The sequence below is a fragment of the Wolffia australiana genome, chromosome 13, assembly GCF_029677425.1.
Source record: "Wolffia australiana isolate 7733 chromosome 13, ASM2967742v1".
In the NCBI taxonomy this organism is placed as follows: domain Eukaryota; kingdom Viridiplantae; phylum Streptophyta; class Magnoliopsida; order Alismatales; family Araceae; genus Wolffia; species Wolffia australiana.
In genome coordinates, this window is record NC_135847.1 from 9591646 (window position 1) to 9605589 (window position 13944).

Consider the following 13944-nt stretch of genomic DNA (forward strand, 5'->3'; position numbering starts at 1 on the left):
ATAACAGTACGATTCTGATATTTTGATGTATAAATATAACTTCCCAGAAATTAAGGGAATGATAATGAACTACAAGTACATTCTAGATGGACTGAGATAAGAGAAAAAGAGAAGAGAAAGAAGGAGAAACAATGAAAGAGTAAGAGAATGTGAAAATTGTAGGAAGTGGCGGAGAAGAAAAATAAATGAGAAATGCTGAAAGAAAGAAATGAACTAATCAGTCTCAAATTCTCCACTTTACTGTCAAACTAGTTGGCATAGAAAATATACAAGTTTATTAAGAGAGTTAAATATATGTACTCTGATATCCAATAGACACTATTATAATATGACAACCAATTCAAATGAGAGATTGGGTACTGCTTTTCATCCCGATCCTATAATGGATACAATAACGGATTCCACGATACCAAACAAAGTTAGACAAATGACCATTTTACTTATTCCTATCATCCTAGTCATTAATATTGCTATTTTCTGGCCACAATTTTTTTCATATCCTTATTGGATCGATATCAAATATTAGAATCTACTGTACTTGTTGTCCTCAAAACACAACCATTTTGACAACAATGTTGGACATCCATAACAAATATCAATATCATCCATGATGATAACAAAAACAGATTTTTGGCACCTATTTTTGATTGTGGGATGATGGTATTGTTAAGCTGATATGGATGTCAATGATATTACTATTATCTTTCAAATACATGTCAACACAGGAATAGTTGTAATTAGGGTTCACCAGTTTTTACAAAAGTATGATTTGGTTTGGTTTGGAGGTCAAACTGGACTTAGGACAAGATATATTTATTAACGTATTGATTGTATTTTATATACTAAAATATTTTCTCTCTCTATCTCTCTCAAGCATGGGATTTCCGCGCTCCTGCACTCATACTCCCACTCACTACAAAAAGCAAGGTCGCTAGAGGCCTAGACCCCTCACTCCTGATCACCCATTCCCCCATTCCCCCAATTGTCAGCTTTTATATTTTTCCTCTTTTCAGCATGTCTTGTCTTTTCCATTGATTCAGGTAATCTTCATGTGGAACTGATCCCCCCCTCTCTCTTTAATAATACATGTCTTCCAAAATGTAGTATGTTCTCGAATTAACACGAACAAACAGAACACGAACACAAACATAGATTTTCATCTGTTCGTTCTTGGACAAACACACTTCTTTCGATGAAGAACAAAGAATTTCCCATCACTAATGATACAGTAAATGTTTCTGAAAAGTTGGCCCTGTTCAGCTCAGTTAAATAATATACTAATGCTTTCAAATTTACTAGCACTCTAACACAAATATATAGATTACAGGGTACTTCTACGAACAACATGGAAAGTTTTTAAAAATTGGCTCTTTCCTTGTAACTGACCAGAACCTTTTGGCGATGGAGATGGCGGAAACCTTCTCTTCATTGAATGGCGATGAACTCGTGGACAAAGAAATGCTTCGCAGGTGTGCAAGATCAAAACTTTTCTCTTCTCCACTCCCAAATTTCTTTTTTTTTTGCGGTTTTTCTCATGGGTATTTGTTTGCCGGGTGCTCCAGCCGTTTGAATGAACTGTTTGAGAGTTTGGCGACTGATGATTTCGACACTGAAGATGAAAACTCTAGTTTCGAAAAGTTTCTTGAAGACGGCGTTGCGGAGCTCCTCGTACGCTGAGTGTTTAATTTTTAACGCGTTTTTCTTTTTGGTGTCCGTTTCGTTTGTTCTTCTGAGTGATCCTTGAAATGCGTTAATTTGTTCCCGATTTTGATAGAGAGTGCGGAGCGAGATCGAAATGGAAGATGAAGCCATTGCATCTTTGAGCTGGGAGGATTTAGGTTAGTTATATCATTGCCTTCTGCATTTTGATTTTCCTGTGGTCTTATCCTCTCAAATTTCATCTGCTTTTCTTTTCAGAGAAATCGTTATCATTGTCTAATATATTAGGTTTGGATCACACTCAGTCTCATATTTGGCTAAGGGATTGAAAATTATTAATTTTTTATGTTTTAAGACCTACGTTTGCCCTCCCTCTCTCTCTCAGCTCTAAGACAATTTATAAAGGCTAAGAAGAGAGTTAACAACCACGCTCTGTCTACGCTATTTGTTGCCTTGAGATTATCCGTACACAGAGCGTGGCTTCTCTCAGCTCTGAGAAAAATTAATGAATTTTAAATTGTTTGATTTCTTTTGAGGTCTCCGGTGAGGGATAATTCTAGTCCATCGTTTACCTCTGGAGGCCTCTCTACGCATGCAAAAAGACATTGATTATTGAAATTATTGGGCTCTTCTAATGGCAGGAACATTACTCGGGGACATGCGGAGAGAGCTTAGTTTGGTGGAAGAAGAAAGTAGAATAATTGAGGATAAAGTAACGACTCTAATGAGAGTCATTCATGAAGGTGAGAACTCATCTTCCAATCCTTTCGATATTTTGTTTTTTATTTCATGTGTTTCATCAGCAGATTCTGCAAAAATCGGTGGGGATCTTGCTGTGCTGGATATGTTGTATGAGTCAAAATATTCTGAGGTACGTGTTGCCCTTGCTGGAGGTGATTTTGGTGGAATTGGACATCAATTTCGTTGTGGACTCTCCATTAAAGTTGGATTTTTCAACTTGCAAAACTTAGTCCTTTGGGGAAGGACCGATCAAACATCCTCTCAGGGTGTTTATGGTCCTTTGGGATTGTAATGATCTTATCCCTGTTTTCTTTTCACCGCTTGCTATTCCAGGCTCTGTATTAATCAATAGTAAAAGGGACGTTGTCTCTAGATTGTATACATAACGAGCTCATCTGAGAAACTGAGTTAGACTTTGTAAAATGAGACTTCAGATTTTTGTCTTACATTTAATATTTTTACTATTCGATGGGCATCACTCCATGTATATCTCCATATCTTAATAGGGTGTCGATGAGTTTCAAGGTCCCCCACTTGCTTGCAGATCATTTGAGAGAGGCCATCAGGATAATGCAGTCTGTACAAACAAAACTAATGCTTTCAAGGTAATGTTCATTAAAGTCTTAGCCATATCCTTGTGCAAAATATTTTTAACTTCTGTAGATAAGCTATGCTAGACCGAAAAGTTATCTGCTTCTAAAACATGCTAATGACCCATTATTGGTTTGTCAGCAAATCTTGCAATATAGTGCGAACAGTCTTGTACTTGGTGATCTGAAATGTGATCATAATAAGTTTAAAGTATTATCTCATAGAATTTCCCAGGATGGCTCATTTCCCACTGGATAAGCCTTTTGTTAGTTTTCCAGTTTTTAACTAATAATTTATTACACCTCTCAGGAAGAATCCAAGATTTAGCAACTCTGAGAATGTTGAATTGCATACCATCTCATTTCCTATCATAGTAATTAGACGAATTGGAGACAGTTTTGTGATAAACTGATAAGAAACTCCACAGATACTGATAAGAAACTCTACGGATGCTTTTCTATTACTGAAATAGAAAGAGAATCTCCTGTCTCTTGGGCTTTGTCAATGCCCAGAGACAAGATGACAGTCTCAAGTACAAAAGGGGGAAAAACAAAAGAGATTGGTCTAGGGAGGACGCAGGGGAAACGGGGAAACTTCAGGGGGAGCGGGAAGATCGTCTCTCCGGGGTGGGATCAACTGCCTCTGTTGCAGGGAAGAACATCTGCAATACAGGAAGGGATGAGGATTGAGCGAGGAGTTGGCAACCTAGAATTTGCCTGGGAGATGGGGAGAGGGATACTCAAAATGAAACTGACTGCCCTTTCTCTTCTTTCTCCCAACCCTTAAGTCAGGGTTGCTGTTGGGCTTGTGGGCTGCTGATGTTTCTTGGGCCTCCAACACTCGTAAATGCGGCCCGGTATCATATCATAAACATGAAGACCAGACAAAGACGTTTGCATCTGAAAAGATTCAAAGAGAGCACAATCTGATTAATGGTGGTCTGACGTGTCTAGAAAGATAGTCCAGCGAATTGTGGAAAGAATAAAGGTTGGTAGTGAATCAGTCTTCCTTTAGTCAATCTTCCAACCTACGTTCCCAAGGGTTGGCATCATGCTACCAGACTCAGACTCTAGTTAGATAATAAAGCCAGACAAGCAGAAGAGACATGATTTTCTCGAAGTCTACATTCTGCGCAACCTATTGGACCGTTCATTGGGTTCTGGCTCATTTCCTCTTTTTTCTTCTGATTCTTGGGTCTCTAGTCTATTTCCCTTTATTCTTATTGTTGGGCATCTGGCCCATTGCTCTTCCTTACTGTAATTGCCCGTAAATTTGGAAGGGCTCTTTTTATGTAATATGCTTTGTCAAGGATTATTATTTGGCTTGAATCAGATCTTGCAGCTTTGCTAGTTTACTAGCTTGAGACCAACGTTTTCTGTTTCGCACCTTGATTCAAAATATATATTTTTTTTTGAACAATCCTTGATTCAAAATATATCTTCATCGAACCACAGTATTGTATTTGTCGACCTCGGGAACCTTACATTTCTCTACCCGTATTACAATTTTTTTTGAATAAACTTCCCGTATTACAGTAGTTGGAGCACATGGTGGGCCAATTTATGAACTAATGGGGACGGTCTGCTAGTTATTATAACCAATTTTACATGAGTTTGTAATATGGGCAGCAGCTGGGGAAATCTAAAACTTGGGCAGCAGCTGGGGAAGAACACATGTTCCCTGAATTTTGGTAGTGTGGAACACTATTACCACATATTACTAGCTTCGTCTTTTTATTATCTGCTGTTAACAAATTCAGTGAGAACAGTTTAGTCTTGAGGTGTTCTTGGACAATACAAACAGATTCGTGGGTTCTTGTAGAGGCGATGGCGATAGACAACTGCAGTGACGGCAGTGGTGACACTGTACTTTTACAGAAAGCATGACCAACGGTCATTGATGGCACAGGGTTCAATGGTGACAATGTTCTTGGAAGGGCTATGGTGATCAATAGCGGCAGCGACGGTGCCCTTGGCTGGTGACGGTGTTTGACAGTTATCGATGGCAACGGGGGTCGATGGTGTTCTTGAATGGTGATGGTGGTAGATGGCAATGGGTATGACAATGTTCTTGGATTGTGACAGTTTTCAACTGTGGTCGATTGCAGGGGAGGCGACAGTGACAGTGTTCTTGGAGGGAGAATGGTGATTGATGGTGTTGGCGATGGTATTCTTAGAAGGTGATGGCGATCGATGGTGACAGAGGTCAGCGGTGACTGCATTCTTGGAGGGATGATGGCGATCGACTGTGGCAGCCACAGTGTTCTTGAACAATGATTTACAGAATTTGATGGTGGCAAGATGTGGCGGCAATTTTGGATGGTGATGGATAATGTAGACAATGGTGACTGTGGCAGAAGCAATGCACAAGGCTAAAGGAAGTGATCCACAGAGGCATGCCTGAGAAGCAGGTGCAGTTGAGTTCCCACCTCTTTGAGACCATCAACAAAAGTGGCACCAGTCTTCAATGCGCAGAGGGAGGAGCAGTACAGCGGTGGAGAAAAATGATATGAACTTTGATGTTGGGTTGTATGATGGAAGGGAGTTATAGAGAAATGTAGATGTTCCCAGTATAAGATGAGTAGAACGGGAATGATCAGAGGGTTGAACAGAGGAGGCAGGGATCGACTAGGAATGAGCCACCTGAAGATGTGGGGAGGGGATGACAATTACGGGTTGGGGATCGTGGAAGACTAAGAGAACTGATTGGCAGGAGAGGGATTGGATTGAAGGGAAGCTAGCTGAAGATCTGTTGAGATGATCAAGAGGGGTAGGGATTCATTGGACTGCTGAGGGGACAGACAAGGCAGGGATCGACCAGGAATGAGCCGCCTGAAGATGTGGGGAGGGGATGACAATTGCGGGGTGGGGATCGTGGAAGAGTAAGAGAACTGATAGGCAGAAGAGGGATCTGATTGGAGCGAAGCCAGCTGAAGATCTGGTGAGGTGATCAAGAGGGGTATGGATTCATTGGAAAGTTGAGGGGACAGGACTGAGACAGAGAGAATCGACAGTGAGCCAAGAGCTCTATCTTACCTAATTCTCGAGTGCCCTTTTAATGGGAGGGATACATGTATTCATAAAGGAAGGAAGGAATCTTATTTAAGATATCAAATGGCTGTAGTGCCCTTAATAGGCTAAAATGCCAAAGATACCCTTGTGGGTATAGGATCTTATAAAAAAGGAGAGAACTGGATAGCTGATTCACCTTCATGCTCTTCGATTAAAACATCGCAGCTGTCAACCCGTAGAAGTTTTGTATGGTCTCCTTTCGCTGCAGTGTAGTGATATGCAAGGAGCTGCCCACGTAAGGTATGCCAGTGGTGGAAGAAGAGAACTGGTGGAGGCATACTGGCATTGAGGCATCAGATCCCTCAGCATCAGTCGGGACCAAAATACAGAGGAGGAGACACTCATGTCAGAAGGAGTGGCAATGCAAACCTCATTGGAAGAGCAGGTGGCAGGCAGCAGCCAAGTGGAGGCAATGGCGGAGGAGGCAGCCTCAGGTTCCAACATGATGAAAGGGGATGGGGTAACTTCTACCTGATGCAAAGGAGTTGATGAAGTGTGCAGATGTGGCTCTGGCAAAGAGCTGACAGACTCCCTGGCAATTAAGGGGGTGCTCTCCTGGAGGTGAGGGAAGCAAGGCATATGATAAGAGAGGCCCCCGAAGACTAGGTTCCACTTTGCCAGGATTGGAGGCACAAGGAGAAGATGTCAACAAATTCCTGGCTGCACAAAAGGTAGACACGGTGCAAACATTCACCTTGGATATAACACTGCTGGAGGATGATGAGCAGCATACAAATTCAGAGACATAAAAGGGCAGGGGTGTGGGGTAGGAGGCTGTAGTCCTGGGCGTCCTGTGCAACATGCATACAAATGGAAGGGAAAAGACCCCAATGTGCATGGCAAGCTTGGAGGAGACTGATACGTTCCCCTCCTTTTGTATCACCACCGTCAACAAAATATATATGAATAATCCGCTCAAAATATTCAAAACAAACAGGAGGATGACTCCTCTATAGTTCCGACAACTTGCTCCCAACAGGGGAGACAATGAAAATCACTGGGGAGAACCCCGATGAACAGCTGACTTAACAAGAACCAAGAAAATAGAAAAAAAAAAGACTCCGGCGAGGCTGGATCAGCTGGTCGCCCTCCAGAGTCGGCCGTATCAGCCTCCCTCTACAGCTTTGGAGAATCTCCTCTGCTGCCAAAATCTTCCAACTTCTTCCTTGCCGCTTGAGGGTGTCTCCCTCCTTATTTAACTTCAAAGAGCCTGCCAAAACTAGGAAGCCTTGCTATATATTGCTTCCTCTCGGTCTTTTCCGTTTATATTGCCTAATTTGGTTCATATCAGTACTCCCCTCCTGTTTGAGGCCAACAAGGTGGAGAGGGAACCCAGGTCTGAGAGGGTCAGTACTCCACTAGCCATGTACAAGTGATAGCTGCAGGGACAAGATCTGTGTGGGAGCAAAGATGGAGGCATTTTGCCCATCCATTCATGTAAGTGCATCTCCTTGAATATTTGGGCTCCCTGATGATGAGAAGTGAATAGTGGGGGACATTTATGAGAATGGGGAGCCAATGTGGTGTGCTTGTGAGAGAATTTCTTTGAGAAGTGCAAGGTTCGAGACTGGAGGACTGTGGACATGTTTTCCTTAAGGGCTCCTTGATTTTAAAGGCACTAGAGCAATCTGGAGGTTTGGTGGTCGCCACAAACAAGTCGTTTTCTGAGGAAGACTTGTGGACGCAGCAGTTCCCTGCAGAGGTACAACTGGAGGAATGAGGGATTCGAGTTTGTTGCCATTTCAATATATTGTCTGGGAAACCGGCTGTTAAGGACATTTCTTTGGCCAACTAGCCTGCCACTTGGGTGATTGTCTACTCAGGGGAGGGCGTCTGGGACTCTTTAAAGAACAGCATATCTAGGGGTAGGAAGACCGGGGATGGCCTTTTGTAGTGCTCTGGACAATCTGGCTCCATCAAACTGAAGAGTTCTGCTTTAAAAACGTACAGACAGTGGTGAGCCTTGCTTTTTCATGGTTTAGAAAGATTTGATCATAGGATATGGGGGGTCTTCGGGTCACATCTGTATTCATTGAGCATTTATATACAGACTTGAAGGATCATGGATCTTGGGTGATCTTCCTCTCCTTTTTCAAGAGAACTTTATCTGCTGTTAGCTCTATTTTGTGTCAATTTTCTGAACTCATCTTTTAGATAAACAAATTATTTTTTCTTGAAGCATCTTTATTTTAATAATTACGATAGTACTAAGGAGTTGCATTTTTTCTATATTTTCAGGCATTCCAGCTTGCGCATCAGATTGAGACTGCGGAATATTACTTGAACCAATTACTGGATCTTGATTCTATCTTTAAACAGTAATTTACTATAAAACCTGGGCGTTCTTTTACTTTCATTTCTGTTAGTACTCAAACTAGAAAAGCTGTGACTTTCTTCGTTGCATTCTTGCATTCTATGCTTCCTTTTCTTCTCCGTACTTTAATACTATTCATTTTATTTCCACTCACTGCGTTGAAATAAGGATATGGATATAGTGTATTCTTGTGGACGAATGTTTTCTTCTATTTTAAGTGCCGACCTTATTTTCTTTCCCTGTACGATAGTTTTCTGTTCTGTTTGCTTGATCATCAAATGGATTATTGTTTCAGTCTTTTGAAATGACCCATTTACTTCATATTTATTCCCCACAAAGTTTCGTTTTTCTTCTACATTTAGTGTCAGTACAGTTGACTCGTTCCCGCTTGTGTTTTGAAATCGGATCCACCAGAGCCACTTTATTAAAAGCAATATTGACTTGGGAACAAATATGTGATTATAAAATAATGAATGCCATTTCTTCTAAGATGCTCTGTAACCTTTAGCCTGTGTTCGGACTGTGTAATAATATGCCCTATGGTTTGTCAAAAGTTTGCTGAGATTGTTCTGTTATCTCTTCTTGTTGGTTGACAATTCTCTCTTGAAGGCGCATTCTCCCTCTACTGAATTATCATTTAACCCTTTGTTAATAATGCATATTAGCAGTGATTTACCTGGTGTGGCTCCTTGAAAGGCCTCTGGAGGTGCGTAAAGCTGTGGTCCAACTTTCTGTTACATTCTTGTGTTGAATTGGTAGAAACTGTCTTACTTACAGTAAGGGATTCGCTTTACTTGATCTTTCAAGCGGATGTCCCTCTCGTCTCCATCGCCGACCTCCCTGGTATACATGAACTCACTCGGATGTTTAGGCCGAATGCAGTTTCACCCTCCCAGCTCCCATATGCCTCTAGAAGTCTGATGAAGAAGATGCCTTCCTCCCAGCAGGCCTCGTTTATTTATAGTATCCTTTATTCCTCCCCTAAACTACCAGTCAAGAACTGGCAGTTATTCTGCCAGGTCAGCACCATCTGGACCAGTGCCCCTCTCTAGGACATTGGACCTCTTTTTCTGTCCTTGACATTTCCTCCTTTCGTAAACTCTTATAGGGATCATATCAGTTTCCAATTGACGACACACTTTTTGGGAGATACTAAACATCTTCCAGTTCCGACTTTTTGATTTACGATTCCTCATATGTTTATCCTTTCTTTCGCTTTTCTCTGAATCTATGAAATCATTTAACACAGGTACAGTTCTTTTTATCTCAGTAATTTAATTTGATCTGCGTACGACCAGTTTCCTTTAAAGAAAATATAATTTATCAACCAATGAATTAGAGCTTTGAGGACTGCCATTTATGCCTCCGACTTGGCAATCCAGGAATGAAGCTTATGGGCAAATTCTGGAAATTGTTTCAGAGGATGTGAAGCCGATCAATTTTGAAGGGAATTGCATTCGTCTCTCCATAAGGACTCCCATTTTTAGTTCGGATGTCTCTCTATTAGGGCATAAACTGGATTGCATCATTGAACCTTTGGTCGTCTACCACGAGTTGGTGATTGAAGTTGAGGATGAGACGTTGGAGTTGAAGAACATTGAGGTAATTTGTCGTGCCTCAAGTTAAATTAAGTATGGTGTTAGTGTCGGTTAGTCACTCTAAAGGATAAAGAATCGGGTAGTAGGTTTGTTGTATTTTTCTTATATGCTTTGTATCATATCGAATGCTTCTTTGAATTATTCACTATTTTCATAATATAATTCTCAATGTTTTGCACCCCAAGACAGCAACTTACTCGATAGAGCAAGCATTAGGTATCCTGCGTTATATGTGGTTTTATCAATATACTACTTGATTTATAGCATTATGTAGCCAGCGTTAAGAGGAAGATACACTAAAAGTTGAAGCCTATATTTTGTGAAACGCAGATTTATTTAAACGCAAAGGCCACTAAAATTGGTACTTTGGTACTTATTTTCTTATCTAGGCCTCTTGAAGATGTTATTTCATACTGGATGAAAATTTATTGTTCTTTTGTTTCACGACAGTCTTGTCTGCAGCTACAAAACAGAGGAACACCAGAAACGCCTGCAACTAACCTATAATGTCATAGGTTTTGGTCATGAGTTAACTAGACACTTTTGTCCATAAGTCATCGACCCATTGCCGATGCAAGTTATAAAAATGTCATTGCATCTCAATATCATGTGGCAAGATTTTTCTAGTCAAAGATGCCATTGCATGCATATCCTTTTTGATCCCCCATCTTTCTCTTCCTCTTTGAGTCACGATTTTTTGTAAATGAAGTGCTCTTTAATGATTCCTCTTCATTCTTGAGTTTTAGTTTTTGTCGGTGTGAGTTGTGCCAGCCACAGGGATCCATCTGCCTTTCCATCAAACTTCTTCTCTACTCCAAGAATATTTGGTTCTTCCTTTCTTATTCGTTTACCAGCGCTTTGAGTCTGCAACTTGTATCTCCAAATGTTCTAAATTCGTGGAGTTATATTAATGAATGTTGTCTTTTACTTATAAATTTTGATTTTCTTCCCTATAATCCATGGATCTATTCCCGATAATTAATTAATTTTTATTTAACCTGTCTAGCTTCCCACACTAGACTTAAATAATCATTGCATGATTATTATTTTCTCTCGCAGGTATTTTTGTTGCCATCTCATTGTCTTATCTAGTTGGCTTGGTCTTTTCAGATTTTTCCAAATGATGTTTGCTTAGACTGTGTTGTAAGTGCAGCCAAATTATCAAGGTACCATTCGGTTAAAGATTCTTGTTTAAGTTTCTCATATCTGACTTCATAGGTTGACTATTTGTTGTCTTGCTCAATCTTGTTCATTTTGTGGGTAATGGGTGTTTTACTGAGGGCGTTCCCGTTTTTAATTTGATTATATGACAGCCCATGTTGTTGAAAAAATTTGGTTACGAATAGGATTCATGATTTGAATTATGATTGATACCCTCCTTTCACTGTGCAGGCAGCCATTTTGTTTGCACACGGAACCATTAATAAAGTCACCTTTGGAATGGTTGGTTAGGAAAGTCAAGCAGCAAATTTTTATTTGTAACGTGCGGCGAATTGTGGTGAAGGATGCGAACAAATCAAGGTATTTCGTTTGAAAGGAACATAAATATTCAGTCTTTGATAAATCCTATTAACTTTTGAATTTAGCCTATTATGTTTGCTGGATTTCATTTCTATTTGGACTTGTGTCTACCTCATTTCCGATTATGGTTTGTCAATTAAGTGATTGAGATCAAATAATCAATCGGTTGATCTGCGAAAAGGCAAATCAATTAGATCATCCCTACTGTCAAAACTTAAATTTTTTAGTTTTTGCCTCCTGGGCTTTGCCTTGAAGAGCTGCTATTGGACCTTCCAGCCAATTCAACTTATGGGCAGATCCATCATCAAAGAAGCCCTAGGATGGGATCAGCAGACAATGTATATTGATCAAGCTGGCTGATCCAATCATCAGTTGGGCTGTTTGAACAATCAATTGTGCAGATACAATCTTGATCTGGCCAATAAAATTTGGTGGCCATTAAATATCCTGAAATTATTTGAAAAGTTCTGGTCATTATGTTAATTGGCTGTTAATTTTCAATCTGAATCTTAGTTTTCTATTTTCTCTACTGTTTGTCCAATATTATGATAGAGTTCCAACTAACTCATGAAACAAATTCTTGAAAAGAAAGAAGTTACTCACAAGGAGAGCTGCATAAATATCAATCTTCAGAGAGAAAGGGAAAAACTCCAGACCCATAGCGCCATCTCGAACTCCCCAGCCTGATGCAGCTTGAGCTCCGCCATGCCTCCTGATCTCCAAGCTCTTCTCCAAATGATCGACGCACCTCCCTTCCAGGGGGAGCTTCTTTATATAGGAGCAAGAAGTCCTTGCTCCTAAGCTGAGCAGTTAGGATCTTGGACTATTTTGATTCCACGTGTGGACCCAAGTGCAGTCCCACGTGCAGATTCATTCACATTATCTTCTCTCTGTCCTCTCTTTCTTTTGTATGTAATCCAAGGTATTGTGACATATTATTTGGTTTAGTTGGAGATAGGGACATACTTCTGGCTTAAATGAGTAAATAAGTGTTCATTTTTCTGCTGTACAGGGCAAAGATACTGTAATTTCGTATACGTTCTTCATTTTTCTTTCATATATCGGCCATTTTTTTCCGCATCTAAATTTACGGTGATTTTCTGGTCAGGCATTCATTTGAGTACTCAGACAAGGATGAGGCAGTGATTGCTCATTTGGTGGGAGGCGTCGATGCCTACATTAAGATTTGTCTTGGATGGCCCATATCGCCAGCAGGATTACAATTGATCTCTGTAAAATGCATGGATACTCAGACAAAGGGTTTGCCGCTGTCTTCGTTATATAAGATCAAGGTCACAACAACTTCTTTTGCCTTTACTTTTTCTGGTTTGAACATTAGCTGAAGCATATTTTACTTGACTTCTGGGAATCCCATGTGATTATTCTTTTTCTTAATACCTATTAAATAATAAGTCAGTTCCATATTTTTACATATTTTTTATTATAGAATCCCGACCGGGGATTTGGTTTCTTACTATTACATATTCTCACAAAATTCAGGAGCGTTAACTTTCAATCTCCAGTCTGTTTTGTACATTTACACCAGAGATTTCATTGTATTTCTAATTTCATGGTAATACAATTTTTGCTTCTAATCAAATATTTGGATACCCAAGTTGGACAATTTCATTTCTGACTTTTCCGACTCTTCTCTTGCCTTGGTTCTCTACTTTACGGTGAAACAAGTTCCTGATTAGACATTAAAACATAGTCTTTAAGTGGATCTCCTTTGTTAAAGATGATTCATTCATTACTCTAATTATTCATTACTTGATTTTGCGCAAGTCTCTGTTATTTTTTTTTTTTAAAAAGATATTTGAATTAATGTGATGCATCTTATACTTTATTTCTGACTCTAGAGTTCTCTTTCCTCTTTAGGAACAAGCAAACTCTTTGGACGCGCAAGTTAGACACCATCTGCCTCACTTTGCAGATGCCATTGAAGAAATTATCCTTCAAGAGTTGCACCAGGAAAGCTAGGGGGTAGGTTGTAAGTGATGCATTTTATCCCAAATCCTGCTGGCTACCAAGAACAGAAGATGATACTTTAGCCCGCAAGTAAATGAACCCACAATTTTTGATCCAGACAGCTATGACCTAGTGCTGATTTACATTTGGTAACGACGCTCTTGTTTTGCATTATGTGTCAATTTGCTTATCTCTTGGCCTGCATCTTGTGGGCTTAACTATGATCTTCAATCTATATAAATTTCAAGATTGTTCATTCTCTTCTTTTCACTGTAATCACTTGGAAGAAAGGTCTGGAATGCTGAGTAAGCTACAATTTTTCTATTAGTTTGATTATTCTTAGAGACTATTATTCTCAATTCTTCTTGTCCATGCAATCATATTAGTGAGAGAGAGATGCTGAAAGATTGAGGCTGGGATTGTACCATTGTGAGGGATAGAAAGACAGATAGATTACAGAGAGATATAGTTTATGAGATAA

The 13944-nt window shown here is 40.0% G+C and overlaps 1 protein-coding gene across 1 annotated transcript; it reads left to right on the forward strand.

Annotated features, from left to right (window-relative positions):
• Positions 1-1360: 1360 nt before the first annotated feature.
• Positions 1361-13727, forward strand: LOC144711456 (uncharacterized). The gene is made up of 12 exons (XM_078585463.1): positions 1361-1469; positions 1563-1668; positions 1775-1838; positions 2301-2402; positions 2466-2530; positions 2907-3005; positions 8301-8380; positions 9759-9978; positions 11085-11140; positions 11367-11495; positions 12604-12787; positions 13374-13727. Exons 1-12 carry the CDS (start codon positions 1402-1404, stop codon positions 13473-13475), a joined length of 1275 nt encoding a protein of 424 aa, XP_078441589.1. The 5' UTR covers positions 1361-1401; the 3' UTR covers positions 13476-13727.
• The last annotated feature ends 217 nt before the right edge of the window (positions 13728-13944 follow it).

What these genes read in the sequence shown, in the direction of transcription:
- LOC144711456 (XM_078585463.1), top strand. Translation starts at nt 1,402, where the DNA reads ATGGAGATGGCGGAAACCTTCTCTTCATTGAATGGCGATGAACTCGTG. An exon ending in ACGGCGTTGCGGAGCTCCTC is followed by an intron (nt 1,669 to 1,774) that starts GTACGCTGAGTG and finishes CGATTTTGATAG; the next exon opens with AGAGTGCGGAGCGAGATCGA. An exon ending in TTTGAGCTGGGAGGATTTAG is followed by an intron (nt 1,839 to 2,300) that starts GTTAGTTATATC and finishes TTCTAATGGCAG; the next exon opens with GAACATTACTCGGGGACATG.